The sequence below is a fragment of the Papilio xuthus genome, unplaced genomic scaffold (genome assembly GCF_000836235.2).
Source record: "Papilio xuthus unplaced genomic scaffold, Pxut_1.1 DF827714.1, whole genome shotgun sequence".
NCBI classification, from domain to species: domain Eukaryota; kingdom Metazoa; phylum Arthropoda; class Insecta; order Lepidoptera; family Papilionidae; genus Papilio; species Papilio xuthus.
This window is the reverse complement of record NW_013530935.1, coordinates 6,048,688-6,066,159: the sequence shown is the minus strand read 5'-3', so window position 1 is coordinate 6,066,159 and position 17,472 is coordinate 6,048,688. Positions and strand designations below refer to the sequence as shown.

Sequence of the window (17,472 nt, the reverse complement as noted above, 5' to 3'; positions counted from 1 at the left end):
TATTTCATCCTATCACACTACACCAACCGTACACAAGTTTCATTGACCAAGTCAATTGATGGCCGCGTGTTACAGATAATCAGGTCAGGTCCGAGACGAGTACTGAGTGACCCGGCTTACATAACTATGTTACTTTCAATTATCATCTAATATGAGTCTAGTGTTCACACGACTGCAGATGACTTGGATATGTTAAACACAAGACGATCACACACACACAAGTTGGTGACATTTCGAAGCGTGTAACCATCTTCTACTTTTCGTCTATTAAGTGAGACTCAGACAAGAGTCGCAAATATTTTGCCTGACTTATTGCTATAAAGAAGAGATGGGAAGAGAAAGGGACACAGGATAATGGGATTGAACTTCACCCATCAGACAAAACCTATACTTCTCCTGTCTTCCCGTAGGACACGATACTCTCTCCATTATTACATTCTGATCGCCCATCAAATTAGAGATTTTAATCGATTTTATAGATCAATAAGGCGCAATTTCAACCTTATAATATTCGTCGCGATTCATCATAAGTAACGTGCACAAGACTTGGTATTACGTCAATGTTTATGCAAGCCTTGTCAACGGCATCTCAAATATGCGATATTTGAGATTGTGAGAGAATGTTGTATTATATTAAGGTGCGGTTCCACTATTAATGGAGAAGCCAAAAGATTTGTCTAATGATTACTATGAAAGTGACTAATCTAAGGTGAATATGATTCAAGTCCCTGACCTGTCTTACGTTACCAATTTTCGTGAAAAGTTGCAGAAATTACTTATTAGATTTTATGGATTTCACTAACTTTTCTCATCAATATAAATAAGTTTGTGTAATCAATATTTTCTTCTATAAATCTAGAATATTGTTTGATATACAGAATTCAAAAGTATTTTCATTGGTGTTTTCTCAAACCGTGTCCATTTATTGGATACCATTTCCTTTAGAAAGTATTTCAAGAATTTCATTAAAAATGTCAATAAAAGCGTGCTCATTTGCAGAACATATTGGCAACGAGCCAGCCGTGTTACACATGAAAGCCGGCCTAAAAATCCGAGCTAGACTTTTAGGTCAGTCTGCATCCAATGGTATTCTAGACTAGAAAGATATTGGTTTAACATAGAGTTATACGTATAGTTCTCAAGATAACTTTATATTATTTTATTTTGAATGATTGCCTTTTGGCTTTGAAAACTCAGCCGTGAAATTCAACATTCATATTTTTTCTCTAAATTATATCTCTATCAATCTTTACTTATTTTCTCTGCTCTAACACCTGTACAAAACCATATTGATATATTATTTTAAAGAAAATAAGAGGAACAATAAGCTTTTGAACAAATATTTTGTCAGCGAAAACCCATCGTTATTTCATGTATCAAATACCATAGTAAGGGTTATTTTATATCATAACTTAAATAAGATATTCGTACTTTGGGTCCTGGATTTCGTAATACTAGGAATAAAATACTTTCATAAATATTCCAGGATTGCGATGCCCGTAAACTTTGCCTACGTTCCTGATTCCCGGGCTCGCTACAAAGCGGGAGCGTAGCCAATCTCTCTCCGCATTGCGCCATTTGATATTTACTAGGAAATGCAGTATTTATACTTTTAGGTAAGTAGATTTTTAACAATATTTCACGTAAGTACAAATCAGGAGACCTAGCACGAAAATTTGCGAGAAAGTATTTGCAACATCAAAAAAATTTGTCAAAATACATATGATTTATCGTTGAACTTTACAATTTCTGCTATACAAATATTAAAAAAGTAATTAATTGTCGGTGACGCCTATGAATACTTTCTCGAATTTCTAAATTTTCGTACTAGACCCCAAGACTTGGTTGCACTAAGGATTATATACAAAACTCAATTCAAGGATAAATAATTAGATTATAAATCTTAAAATAGATTAAGAAGAAAATAGCCTAATTTCAAAGATATGAATGGAATAGCGATATATATAGCCTCACAGTCGCCCATACTAAACTGCCATTTAGTGACCATTCATTGTCTTACTTCAGTTAAACTACATATGAACCATCAACAATAGACTTACTAATTAATTGTAAATTGGCGGTGAGTGCACCAGTACAATGCGATACGGTGGTGGAATTCGCCGCATTGTAATGCAAATGCCGAGCTGACGACTGACGAGAGTGTCAATAGTGACATCAGCGTGCAAGGACGTCAGTTACGTAATTGCGCGTGCGCAGGTACACGGTACAACCTGCGTAAAAAAGTAGACAGCACACTTTTCGTCTAATCTCGAAAATTCCAATTTTTTTAATGAAATTTGGCGTTTCTCGTGTTTCTTTCGAATTACTGCTTTGTTTCTGAAGGGCATACTTGAGATAGAGAGGTTCATCTGATCGTCTACGTCTCCCAACATTTTAGTTACCGTTAAACTTTTATTTTTGCAAATTCTAACAAATATAAATATATCATTTTTTATGTGAAAATTCGATCGTGTAAGACAAAAACCTGAATTTGATTATTGCAAACAGACGTAAAAATATGGAAATTGTAAGGATCTAATTGGATAGGCAGAAGAAAGTCTAGAAAAAAGTTTAAAACACTTTACGTGCTACCAACTCTCCCTGGTACATCACTTTTGTCCGTAAATTGTAATGACATTGAAAGTGTTAAAGTCTACAACAATAATGTTGTACAGTTAACAGTATGTCAACAACGTTTACTATAATCTAATTGTAATCATAACAATGTATTGTTGGGATTGTGTTAGTAAATATTAAATGTATCGAACTGTCAAAGGCTTCTCTTATTGACGTTGTATTATTGTAAATGGTTTCATCGTTCTACGATTTGCACCTTTTAATATTCCCATAAACTGTTATATGAGATTATAAGAGAGATGCCAGATGGCCAAACGAACCTTACAACACTGGCAATCTTTGAACAACAAGCTATAGCTTGATGCTCTTAAAAGTGCTTCTTCTGTATCTATACATATTAATAAAATTAGTGTGTCTGTACGTAATTTTTCTGTGTGTCCGCATAGGCGCGTTCGTTAATCTCATGAACGGCTGGACCGATTTTGACGGGACATGAAGGTAACTAATGCACGCGAGCATATTATAAGCTATTTTTTTAATACTGCACTGATAAAGTCGAGGGCAACGGCTAGTTACACATAGAATTGAGGAAACAAGTGACGACGCTGTAATTTGTGTTCCAAAACTACTTAATGCTATGCCACACCGTCGACAGACTTTCCGTGTGGTTCTACATCTTATAATTGTTCTTATAATCTTATACAATAAAGCAATCTAAAAGGTGCGGGCGTCGGCGTCGAAACTTTCACTTCGCCACACCACAGCGGTCAGCAGATAGTGAAATTTTTGAAAATGCGCCTCTTAACGTTATACCTACGAGTTGCAATAAATTGTACGCCACTTTATGAAAACTAGCTGTCGCCCGCGACTCCGTGCGCATCGAAAGAAAACATAATTAGTAACCTGTGATCTTCTAGTCTATGTTCTATATGTATGCCAATTTTTTTAGAGTTTCGTTCTGCCGTTCTAGAGATACGTTCGGACAAACATCCATCCATCTATATATCTAAATATTCGCATTTATATTAGTATAGACAAGATACAAATGTTATGTGAAATATTCAAGGTCTCGATTTACTTATGTATATTTACAATGAAAAAGTATTTGTTGTTTGTTGCGTAAAAAAATATAATAAAAAACAAATTAAAACGACAATGACATTTTCGATCCAGTATGCCTTTTAGGGACACAATAAAATAAAATTTAACTATTAACCGAAATAAAGCGTTTGTAGATCAGAGTCCAGATGTTACCGACAAAAAACACATTCTATCTTTGTATATTTCAAAGAGAATGCTAGATGACATGTTTACAAACATGTGTTTCAACAGTGGAAACCTATTGTGAGACGCACAAACGCAGTAGACATTTACTATTCCTGTCTTAACATCGTAGACGGGAGTAAGTGGGATGTGACGTCAGTGCGGTTAATTGGCTCACAAGATAACCGCAGATACAAAAGACGTAAGACTATAGTTATATGTTTAATTCATTAAAGTACAGATAGAGGATTAAGATGCATGTATAAAAAACAAAACATATAAACAAGGGGTTTGAAGTTAAAACAAAGGGATTCAATATCGACTAATCTAATTTAAGAGAGGATGCATGGGAATGTTTTCTTTCTGTGCATCCTCTCCTCCGTCGATTAAAGGCAACGCATATGCAATTGCGTATGTCTATGTACAACGGTCACTTCGCTATTTCGGCGATTTCAGGTGGCCGCTTGCTAATTTGCCACCTTATGATATAAAAAAAAATATACTTAACGTTAGAAATTTGACCGAAGACATACTCTTGAACAACATTCCAAAATTATTGAAAACAATGCAAAGTCGTGAGATTGTCATTTTTAGTACAATTGAAAAAAACATGCGTAATTACATAATCAATGTATTTGTTAACTTTAGTTAGACAATGTCCATATTAATATAGTTATTTTGGTTCATGCTATTAAACACGATTGTCCAGATAACCTATAAACCAACGGCAAATTATTGCAGCGTGCAGTTTAGGCGCGGCAGGAATTTCAAAAGCAAGGTCCGTGACTTGCGGATCTTTGTCGTTATTGCACAGAAATATTCCACTAGCTCCTACACTATAGCATAATTAAAATAGCTCCTAGACTATAACAGTGTGAGCATATAGCTCATAGTGCCAAAGTGCTCACAACAGGACGATAACTATAAAAATAAATGTAAGTTACCACAGACTCAAAATACAAGTAGCATACTCCTAATTTTTTTTTATCTTCATGCATTATACGATAGCTGTAACTCATGTTGTTTTTTTAATTACGGTGACATATGCGCGCACATTGCCTAGCTCAAACCAAAACAATATTTCACTCACCAACATAGAAGTGACAAGTTGATAGAACGGCTAGTCCTTTGATAGTTAAAAGTTTTGGGGACAGTTCAAATGACATAGTCGACTATATGTCCTGCTCTTGGTTTTTGTGGTGGGGATGGTGAGGGCTGAGGTACGAACCTGTAGCCTTCTGTCGCTGTCCCTCGCTCGCTGCTCGGCCTGTCGGAGCAAAGTCATACTTGAGAGTCATCTGCCTCGCAACACGGGACTATGTGCTTCTTGCAGGCGACAGGAGTTTGTTAAATATTCCCATTTAAAATAGATGGAGGACCAAAATTCCGAAACGGAATTAAGGGGCCGAAGCAGGCTTTTTATTTGTCATTACCATCTGCCACTCTTGTAAACAATATTTTATCCGAGGAGCCTTTCGGAATGGGCTTAATTCTGAAATCCCACGAGAATAAGAAAATATGGCTTCATAAACCATAAGTGTACTTATAACATTACCAAATCTCGTCTGCACCAATTAACACTGTTTTACCGTGCATCAGAATATCTCTGAGAGGCAGATAAAACTGCAGAATACTCTATGGTGCTTGTTAATCGATATGACTGAATTTTGAATGCCGTGACACATGTTTTTCACTCACAGTGAAGAAGACTGGTTGTTGGTTGTATACTGACCTGTTGCCTCCTGTCGTCATCTCTTGCGCGCTGCTCAGCTTGTCGTCGACGACGGTCCTCGTCTCGTTTCTCGCGCTGCGCCTGAGCTGCTGCCGCGTGTGCACGGAGCTCGTCTAGCCGCTTGCGCTGTTCCGCCTCCCGCCTCTCGCGCGCCAGCCTCGACCGGTCCAAAGCCTCTGACGACACTGGCAACGACACAATATATTACAACAGAGGAAAAGAAAAAACGCTTGCTTAAAAGTTTTTTAAGAGAAAATCTGACTCATAACAACCAAGTTCGCAAAGATATACCATAAGGCGGGAAGAGTAAATAATGACGGATTGTTTGTCATCATAATCCGTGGTATATTATAGCTATCACTGTGATGAATCATTCTATGTATCACAGGGCATTCATATTTAGCGTCGCAATGAATCTAGATCAGAATGTCCCGGACCGTGATATTAAGACTAAAATGGTACGTATTGCGAGACAAGGAAACATTGTCACATCCTAAGTACGTGTTAGGATAAATTTGCATATCATTTGGAAATATGCCAGTTGCAAGTTGTACTTCTTTGTCTTTTTAGGGCTTTTATATAAAAAGATCTAATATATTTCTTATTCTTATTTTAACATACATTTATCATAATGGGAATATAGAAAAAAATCTATGTATTCTGCATCTACTATGTTTAGTACAAAGACAATTTACTGTGGTAGAGCCCGCTTTAACATATTCGCACGAATTGGCCCGGCTCGCCCGTTGAAATACCACGACCACACAGAAGACAGCCGTGAAGTGGAAGCAATTCCGCGTTTCGTCTGATGAGTGTGCGTCCCGGAGGCCTAATTTAGTTCTCTTTCTCTTCCCATCGTTTTTCTTATAAGGAAAGGATGGGAAGTGGAAGTGGACTTTCCGGATGAGAGGATTCATGGAAAGGGAAAATATTTTCTTTCTGTGCATCCTCTACTCCGTCGATTAAAGGTAGGCAACACATATGTGTTGTAATAGCATATGCTATTGCTTATGTCTATGGGCAACGGTCACTTCGCTATTTCAGCGATTTTAGGCGGCCGCTCGCTAGTTTGCCACCTTATAATATGTAAAAAAAACTCTTTCTTGTAAATTGTATTATACTTTGAATAAATTACGTAAAAATATAGAGTTGTGCTCTACGTCTTATGTTTGATTTGTCTATAGTGGAAAGAAATGTATCACATTTTTTATACAACATAACTCACGCTCGTAACCCAGGACGGTAGGCAGAAACCAAGGACATCCATTTGGCACGTCACACACCACTCTCGCTTCTTCTACATACATACACCTACGTATACAAACTACGCAATCACATAAAATATTTTTTTTTAGACATAGTGTTATATACATATTTACTGTTAATATATAAAATGTTATAAGTTAGGTGTAATGTAACATTGCGTGTAACGTAACACCTTTTGTACTGACGAGTAACAGATGTTCTGAGATTACCTAACATCTGGCTTTTTTACTTTATTACCCTGAATCAATTTAAACTGAATAAAACATATAGAAGATCGAATAATATTCACATTTTTCACGATAAATTACTTTAGAAATAGAATAGACAACTCATAGAAATACATACAAAATTCTTTACTCATTGAATTAAAAAAAAACTGTAGTCTGTAGTAATTTCAATTTATGCAAGTTTGAATGAATACTAATTGAATTTTTTTTTTAAATTCTGTAGCCCAAAAAATAGGCAAAGGTAGAGCTCTAACAGTCATGATCGTATACAAAATCGATATCGAGATTATCAAAACGTCTCGGTAGATCTAGGAAATCGATTCTAAGTATCTCGCTCAATGTTATTCGCTGTCGGCGTGTCAGTGAAAGTGTTAAATTGGGAACGCTTTCAGCTATGCTTTAGTTTCCATTTTATCTTAACTGTAATACGGTCGGTTAAACGACATGTGAATGACTTACTGTGAGTTTCCACCGCCGACACAATATACATAACACAATCTTACTAATATTATAAATGAGAATGTTTGGATAGATAGATGTTTGTTAGAAGGTGCCAAAACGGCTGAATATGTTTCGCTGAAATTTGGCATACATGTAGACCAAAGTCTGGAAAACACATAGGCTACTAATTAAGTTTTTCTAATTGCGCTCCGACAGAGTCGCACACAGTTAGTTTCTTTATAAAACCAAACAATTACTCTGATTCTCTGTCAGTCGGGGGAAGAAAACGAATGGAGTAACATCTCACTAGTGAAAATTGATTCGTTCATTGAGTTACAAACATACACACATACATTTATTGTGTGGCAAACATTACTCTCTTGTAAACCGGGTAAAAAACTAATCGTCACAGTTTTTATACAAATATTTCTTAAATGGAAACTCGGATATAAAACACGTAAGCGTGTCTGAACAAAATAATTGACCCAATTAAACCGCCCCACCTTGTAGTTATCCTTAATCAATACTTATGAATGAATTACCTGAGGTCATGGTATCTATTACGTATAATAAAATGAAAAGAGGCTAGTCTATGACCATACCATAACTTATAGAGATCTAATAAAGTATAGATTTTTTTATACTTTGAATAGGAGCATTGTAGATTTCAAAATAACGAAATAGGCCGGTAAATAAATCTTCAGAATTAATATTGTAAATCAAATAAAAATTGTTTAATATATTTTGCTAGCGTCTCCGGTTAAAAAAACACATAAGTAGCCTATATGTTCTTCCAGACTATGTCTTACATCCATCGAGATCCGTTGAGCTGTTCTTAAGATAAATTCTAACATCCATCCATCTTAACATTCGCATTAATAATATTAGTAAGATACAATAAAGCTATGATCAAGATATATGAAACAATGAAATATTTCATACATTTATATAGAGCGAGGTCGTGTAATTCGGTTAGCATTGGAGTATAGACGCACACGTCGATTGAACTGCCTAAACATTAAAGACTAAAATACATACAGGCAGGCGTCATAAATACACCAACGTCACTTAATATATCGATTCCTGTTTATAATGTGTTATCAAATCCTATGGTAAAACATGGTAACTCTCATCACCACCAATTTAAACTTTTATCTCTCTTAAAACAGTTGACAGTTCTTTCCTATCATATCTTTATCCAAATGACGTAGAGTCAAAAAACTGTTAACGGCAATGCCTCGCCGAACTCTTCTTGCCAAAGCCAAGCCAAGTCTAAGCCTAGTCTTGTTATAGCACCACCACGTCGAGGCTGTGCTATGCCTCCTCTGGACTGTCATCCTACAAATTATGCTGTCCTAAGAAACATAAATATTTCCTAGTCTAGGAACTACTAGTAGTAGTACTAACTAGTAGACTAGTTTCGATCTATTATACTGTGAGATAATATATCAAAAACATACTGTCTTAAAATTACTTTAGATAAAACGACAAAATGTCTTAACAGAAGGCTGAGTCATTTTTATTAGTCTACTGTGATGCATTTAATCTTTTACCTCGTTGTCATGATAATTTCATGACCATATAAATAATAAGATATGTTGCTGGTTTAATTTCATACTTATTTACATTTGAAGCGAGCCAGACGCGATAGGGCGTCGCATTTCTCCGCCGATATCGGACATTGATAAGACGCTGATAAATAACATTTCCAAGCCAATTGAGAGCAAAACATTGGAAGTGTACTCTACTATAATAATATCTAGTTTAAATTACTTGTATTTTTCTAACATATGCAGGTTTTTACAGAGTTTATAATATTGAACGTTTGAACTAACTGAAACACGAAAATTATGGAAGTAAGTTGACATCAAAGAATTACAAATTTATTCGCAATATCAAATCAAAGTCAAAAATAGTTGGTCCTTTCCAAACCGGATAAAACCCCACACAAGATAAAAATGCAATATAATTGGCTCTTACCAATAATGTACGATTAACAAATCTTAGTTTATCTAAAACGATATACTATGATTCTATGTCGAAACCTCTAAATCCAAAAGCACGTGGGCACTCATTAATATGCCAAACACCTAATATTGCCTTACGTAGGATTTAAGGTTGGATTCCAAACCTAAACGACGCCCACACCACGACCTTAAGCTATCGCAATAAAGTCCAAAATCATATACCAAAATTGACATTCACGCAAAATAGAACTTTATAGCAATCAAGATAAAGTTCATATTGCAATGCCAATAAGGGATGGTTGAGTGGACCATGAAAAGGTCATATTCTCTAACGAGACTGTCATATTCATAAGCGAGATTAAATTAGCAAGTCGATGTAGAGAAAATTGATAGTGTATTTAATATCGGTCTCGCTAACTCTACAGCCTCGGGGTAACATGTAGACAAAAATCAAATCAATGGATACAAATTGCTTGACAAGATTATAATTAAAGTGTCAATATACAAATAATCATTATACAGACGAGCTTAATAGGAATAGAAAAAAAAACTTGCTTTTAACTTTTAAGCGTCAATAGCCTAATAGCTAAGGGTACGGATTACTAATCACATGGTCGAGATGGACATGGACACTATTGTCGTAAACCATATCAGAGCTTAGTTGGAATGGTACAAGAAATATTAGCAAACTAGCTATCGCCCGCGACTCGGTCAGCGAGGAATAATAAAAGAAAACATAATCAGTAGCCTATGTGTTCTTCCAGACTATATCCTACATGCGTGCCAAATTTCATCGAGATTCGTACAGCCGTTCAAACAAACTTACATGCATTTATAATATTAGTAAGATTAAGAAAAAATCTGGTAATATTTTATAAAATAACCTCAACTTACATGATCAAAAAAATCACAACAAAATGAAAAAAAAATCATTTAGAAAATACCTACATAAATAAGCTTAAGAATGAATAATTTGGGATGTAGTCGAATTTCCTGATGATAGCGACTCTATAAAGACAGACAATTTCCCCCTATTCACTGAAGTCAAAAGAAATCCTCAATACACTGCAGTGGAAAAGTGTTTGTAATACATCTATGAATATTATATATTATATTATAAATCCAGTTTATTTAAATCAGACCTAATGGGAGGTATGTAAAACAATACATCGAAAAAATACATATGTCAAGAGACCTTGTAAGATGTAACTCTTTTCAGATGGATTGATAACTACAAGTAAATACAACACGACAAATATTTCTAAATATAAAACTAAACGCTATATAAAAGATTAAATTTAGCTCCAAATAACGATACGAATTTTTTAAAGACATTTTTTTTTAAATAAATGAATTACTTACTTAAATAATGGTATTTTATCTTGTCCCACATAACTTAATAATTAACAATTAACAATAGAAATTAAAAGACAGTTAACACTCGACTTCGTGCTCTGTCTACTGCAATATTAAATGCCTATACAACATAGAGATGATTCATAAATTATTGTTTTTATTAAATTCACCATAAACTATTACAAACAAGATTAATAATAGGACAATCATACTATTTTATTACACATCTTTCTTTATTTAATAATAATAACTGAGTCAGTGATTCTCAAAGTACTCCAGACCCCTGACGTAAACTCGAATGGAATTTAAGATTGCGGGAAATAAATTTAAGGAACTCTACTCTATAAATGGACAGGCGATTGCTTGGTTGACATTTTGATGTTAAGCGACAGTTTATTTTATCTATATTATTAGTTGGATTGTTGAATGTGGATTACATTACCGCTACAGCGCTACCAACAGCGACAAAATGGCGAAAATCAAATAGACAAATCATCACTACGTCTTATAGCCAGTCCGTTTAGAGGTCAGTAACTTAAGTATTTACAAGATGGAAAAGAAATGTAGCAAGAGGTTCATAGAAATCAATTAAATTTTGTTTGGGGTCCAAGAGAAAGTTTGGGAATCTCTGGTATAGATGATTTTATCTCTTAATGTCCAATATTATTTATTAGCAAACTGATCACGTACGAAATCCCTTAATTTATTTAAAGCATTTTAAAGGTATTTTTAACCATACATATAAACAACTACGTCAAAATGTAATGATCTGGTTTAATATTTTTCCCATTGTACAGGGGAACTTATTTTTTATGTTTGCTAAGAATAAACTAAAAAACTACTGGATCGATTTTAAAAAATTTATCGACATTCAAATTTGTAGTCTCTGAACAGACTTTTAGAACTATGGAATACCTGGACCTATATCTTACTAATATTATAAATGCCAATGTTTGGACGGATGGATGTTTAAAGGTATCTCTAGAACGGTTGAACGAATCTCGCTAAAATTTGGCATAGATGTAAAGCATAGTCTTGAAGAACACATACCCTACTAATTAAGTTTCTTTTTATATCCGCGCGGACAGAATCGCGGGCGATAGTTAGTGTCTAATAAATTTAACGCTTCCAATTAAAGGTTAGCCTCACCCACTCTCTGAACTTATAGGACTTCAAAGTCAATATTGCAATAAATTGAAAAGTCAAAATTGGAGTTGTAGAAATAATGCTTTGAAGCCATACACGTCGAAGCAAGACGTCCGCTACACCCACTCTCAATTATGTAAAGAATAAGAAAGGTTTAAATACAAATACCATTGCATTGTTTACAAGATTCAAATTGTGTCGTGCTCTATATAAAAATACAGGGGCATTATCTGATTTAAGTAAAATGCTAGCTAAGGAAATGTTAGGAATGGTATGGATTCGATTTCCGAGAATTCGAAACTAAATGTCGAGACTATTCGCAATTAGCTCAAAACTATTAGGATGATGCCACACGAACAATGTTCTTCGGAACGAAGCTGCATTGCAGTTTTACAATGTATTATACTACACTTAGTAATACTCAGATGTTGAAATTAATTCAAATATTTGCCAAGAGTGAAACATGCGTCGTCAATAAACGGCGGCTATGTTGTATGGAATTTCTTTTAAATTAATATTTGCTCTAAAATAGTTTGATGCAAAATCGATAATTGAATCGCCACTGTATTCGAGATCCGAATGCAAGCATTCTAACAATGATTGTGTTTTTATTTCATATAACTGTCACCTCTAGCACAATGGACTTAGAGGTCGTTGTACCGTGAAGGCCAGACACTAGACTTGGAACGGGTTCCTCGGTACCCTTGGGCGATGAATCACTGATACATTATGTATGCGATGTCAGCATCACTTTCTTACGAATAGAAATTGCCAACTGATTAAAATAAGGGGTGTCACAACTAGTAAATAATTACGTAATAATACGCTGTCGGTGGATATCCATTTAGTGCAGCCCTATCACAAACTTCTAATACTTTTATTTAATCTCTTAAAACTTTCTACAAATTTTCGCAACAAAAAATCCAGTACGTTTTTTTACCAAACCTTTAGTCACATGGCCGTAAGACCTTATTTATATGTGCTATATACGAATAACAGAATTGTCAAGGAAATATGTCACAAAGAATGAGGTAAACACCTGTCTAATGGCTCAAGATCATTCAGTCCTCAATTTACATTACAACATTCCTAATAAAGATTCTTGACGCAACTCACAGGGCTGTCAACTTTGTTTTTGTAAAAATTTAATAAAATTACATCATATGTATAATTTATTTCTGCTATATACTTTATTCACATGTACCATACAAACATTTTGCACTAAAAAATGTGAATTAATAAAATTAATTTTCATAACACATCTACTTGACAACCCTATCACTAATTTTTCGCATATTAAATATTCCTACAACCCACACTTGAATGAATCATAATATTAATAAAAGCTTATAAAAATACGATAAATACTAGCCATTACATCATTGCCTATTAATAAAATTCAAAGACAATTCGCTTTATTTTTTTGTTTATGGTTTTATTCTAATTTGGGTTAAACTGGCAACAACAATCAGTTTATGGTCAAGCATACCAGTGGGCCATCATCAATCATACTAAGCATACTAATATCATAAATGCGAAAGTTTAGATAGATGGATGGCTGTATTAAGTTTTCTAAATAGCATGCAGACAGAGTCAAGAGCAAAATGCATTTTATGAAATTAAAATAAATTAAATCCGAGAGAGCCTAAATGAGTAGTATTAATAAGTCATTTTCTACTTTCTTAGTTGAGTCATTGTATATATATCATAGGTATCCCTCCCCTAATAATAACAATAAACCATTTATTAATAATATGTGGGTAGGTTATTTAATAATTAATCACAATAGTAATTGTGTACCATAGACAATAGACACCTAACACAGAAGGACTAGATTTAATAATAATAACTTTAGAAACCATACTCAACATAATACATAAAAAAGAGATTTGAATTCAACTGAACATTAAAAAAAATTGGTTATAAACAATGTATAAAATAAAAAAATCCAAATCCGAGCATCAGGAGCGGTTTACATGGTAATACACACAAAAATACAAATTGATAACCTCCTTCTTTTTGCAGTCACATAAAAAAATATTTTTGAGTCTACCATAGACCTAATAAATTGTAAACATAAAGGCATAAAAAAGATTAATCATCATGATATCACATTAAAATTGTAGAAATAAGATATGTTTTTTGCAGTTTCATTACATATAAATCATCAAATTTTTTATTAATTAGCTTGATAAGATTGTCATTATCTTAATGACATAATATAATACTTTGCACTGGGAAAAACATACTATAATATTAGAGACAAGATAAAAACAACTCAAAAATATTATTTAACCTGACATCGCAAAGCCAAATTAAAAAAAATATATAAAAAATTATAATGCAATTAAAAAAACTTCTTTTCGAAGTTGGCAAAAAACATTTGGAATTTTTAGAGCACAAAATGTACTGCCATCTTCAAAACATCACACCAAAGATTCATCAAAATCTGTATGATGGTAGGCAATTTTTTAGGAGATAAACACTTAAATATTGGTTAAATATTATTTTTAATTTTTATATACATTGACATTTAACTGTAAATGAGTCTTGGTTTGGTATTACTCCACAGAAAAGTGTTTGTAACAGAATAAATTACTTATGATATTAAACTTAGTTCTTTAGAGCAAATTTGAAGCAGAAATTTGCTTGTACTGCCCAAATTAGTAATAACAGAGTGCGGAAAATTAAATCTTGATATGATTAGTTAGCAATTATGTGATGTACCACAACTGCAGGCCGAGTCAAAAGCTCTATAGACTATTAACAACTAGCCATTGCCAGCGACTCCGTCCGCATATAATTAAGAAAAAAAACTTTATTAGTCTGTGTTCTTTGACACTATGTTCTACTTCAGTTTCAAATTTCATCAAGATCCATTGAGACATTCCAGATACCTACTAGTAAACATCCATACATCCATCTAAACTTTCACATTTATATTAGTAAGATGTATTGGAAACAACAACACTTATCTAGCAATAGACGTAGTAATCTTAATAAATTTCAGGTTTCTATTGAAATTAAATTGTTACATTTCTTTATCACATTAATTAAACACTTTCCAAAGAACTGTGTAATTTAAATTTCCTCAAATTGTATTTAGGTGAATTGTTAAACAAATTTACATTAATTTGACTTATCTTAAAGTATCTTATATCATAAAATGAATGTCCTTCATGCTTAAATGAACACAAATGTGTCAGGTTTCCAAACATATCAAAGAAACTGTTTTTGTTTGTTTTTTAGGGTTCCGTCATAGGAAAAAAAAACGGAACCTTTATACAATCACTTTGTTTAAATAATTAGTCAAAAATATAAAATCATCAAGTGGCAAGTGGCTCAAAATACTTTTTTTAACAGTCAGACAAAAATAATCATTGAACATAAACCATCTTTTTAATTTTTATATTAATTTAATCTACCATGATGTTATTAGCAGCAAACTGCAATTTAAAAAATTAATCGTAGATGGCTGACAAGTCCTAACTTAGTTGTGACGGTTAAGAAGCCTGAGGATTCATACTTGTAGATATATGTACTGACCTCTATAATTGGAAAGGCTATAAGATATGGTATTTTGTGCCTATTTGATTATTGCCATTTTATGGTGATGCTCTGTAGCAGTGAGGATTTAATATTAATAGAGTTAATATTGTCAGTAAGATTAACAGATGTTAAATAAAAAACACAACATGACTATGTATTCATTGGTCAAAAAGTGATACAAAAAAAATTAACTTCCGTCTTGTTCTTAAACAGTCATAAGGTCTTTTTAAAGAAATTTCAGCATAGTAAATGTTAAAGAATCTGTTTTATTACATAATATATACAAACATAACTACAACAGCTGTATTTTACTCTGTGGGGGGTCAGAGTAGTGAGGGTATTAACCCAAACTATTTTTAACTTCAGTGTTAATGAGAAAGAATTTGAAACCTAAATATTCTGCTTCTCACATAAGTTTGAGGTCAAATGATGAAGCTAAGAAAAATAATCATATTTCAGTTTATGTGTGGTTAATTTTTTATTGAATTTTACATATTTTAATTATTTAATGTATGCAATTAACTCAAAACTTATGTTTTTGAAAGTATGTTTTGTAACCATCCATATCACAAACAGCTGTAGCTTTGATAACTACTTACAAGATTGCTTATTTTTATGTTTTTATATTGTATATGTTCTTTGCAAGTACCTATGACATTCACAAGATCTTGAAAGTGAAATTTCTTTCCGTACTAAACCTTTATTTTCCATTTAAGGCAAGTTTTTTATCTGTTCTCATGTAAAACACTATCAATGATGTCATAAAATGCAATTTCAGCCAAGTGATATATTGCAATTTGCACATACGGCTAAAGATAAAGTTGATAAGATAAACTAGAAAGCTGGTTACAGCTGTGTGAACGCACGCTCCAAAATACATATGTATACTCATACATGCAAAAATATGTACTTACGTCAGGCTATATCTTGATAAAGTGACACATAACTCTAATGGCAAAACACGCCCAATTAATTATTAAAATTATAGCCTAAATGCACTATAGACGTGCAAAACCAACAATTTTGGGCTAGAGTAACGGTAACAATTTATGGAATCCGGCAAAACTGCAACACCGCCGACAATATGACAGACGGTCCTAACATTTTTTGGCACATTCCAGAGCACTCATCACCGTCTGGCGCTCGCTTTGCTAATTATAGAACATACCGCGACGTTAAAAATGACGCCCAAATGTAGACGAAAAACAAAACATCGAATTGCGTCGACCACATCCCACTGCGGACGTTCTCGAAAGCCGTGCACGAACCCACGACGTGGGGCCACGATGCGGTTTAGGGTTGGACAATTTTAATCACATTTCACACTTTAACGGCACATATCGACTTTAAATGCACATAATACCTTTACTTTCAGCGTTTTCCGTAATATCTTTCACGTCATCAACCATCTTGCTCGATGACAGTCACTCACTGTTCACTTTTTATTCGAACATATTTCGAAAACTCATACTTCGTTCACTATTTTCAGCCAGACGGCCAGCCAGCGATCTATACGACAGCGCTTCGTTCCGTTCACTGCCAACAAAGTATACTGCAGTTTGTCGAGCAATCTACTCAAGAAACCGAAGATAGCACGATTTAACAATTTGAATTAAGCTTATAATATTTTTTACTTATTTTACAGATATTTGCCTAACATAGGTGCAGTAAAACTTTTTATAAAATAAATAAAATAAAGTTTTTTGCACAATGGCATAAAGTTAAATTCTTACACATTTAAAAACTGACAAAATTATTTTTAATCTGTAACGTCAAAAGTAGAGAGAGCCATCTATTAGAATTGTTTTTTAACTAACAAATGAAAGAACAGTTTGGCCAATAAATATCCGATAGATGTCGCTTAACTGTAAACAGGTTCTTGTAACGCCGTTTTTGAACATCTTAAAATTGTTTCCTCTTATCGACAACAGGTGGCGCTGTAGCATTA

General features: G+C 33.7%; 1 protein-coding gene across 8 annotated transcripts in view; it reads right to left on the bottom strand.

Moving 5' to 3' along the window:
* The window catches only part of LOC106116722 (MAP7 domain-containing protein 2), a 35,109-nt gene extending 18,027 nt beyond the window's left edge, over positions 1-17,082 (bottom strand). For 5 of the 8 annotated variants that reach the window (XM_013310676.1, XM_013310679.1, XM_013310680.1 and 2 more), the window contains exons 1-3: positions 16,888-17,081; positions 5,573-5,757; positions 5,069-5,107 (exon numbers count right to left, since the gene is read on the bottom strand). In XM_013310676.1, the coding sequence (XP_013166130.1) occupies positions 5,069-5,107; positions 5,573-5,757; positions 16,888-16,933 (270 nt within the window). In that variant the 5' untranslated portion in view covers positions 16,934-17,081. Of the gene's footprint in view, positions 1-5,068; positions 5,108-5,572; positions 5,758-16,887 lie in introns of all 8 variants that reach the window. The other 3 variants (XM_013310674.1, XM_013310675.1, XM_013310678.1) reach the window with 2 other exon arrangements.
* Positions 17,083-17,472: the final 390 nt, after the last annotated feature.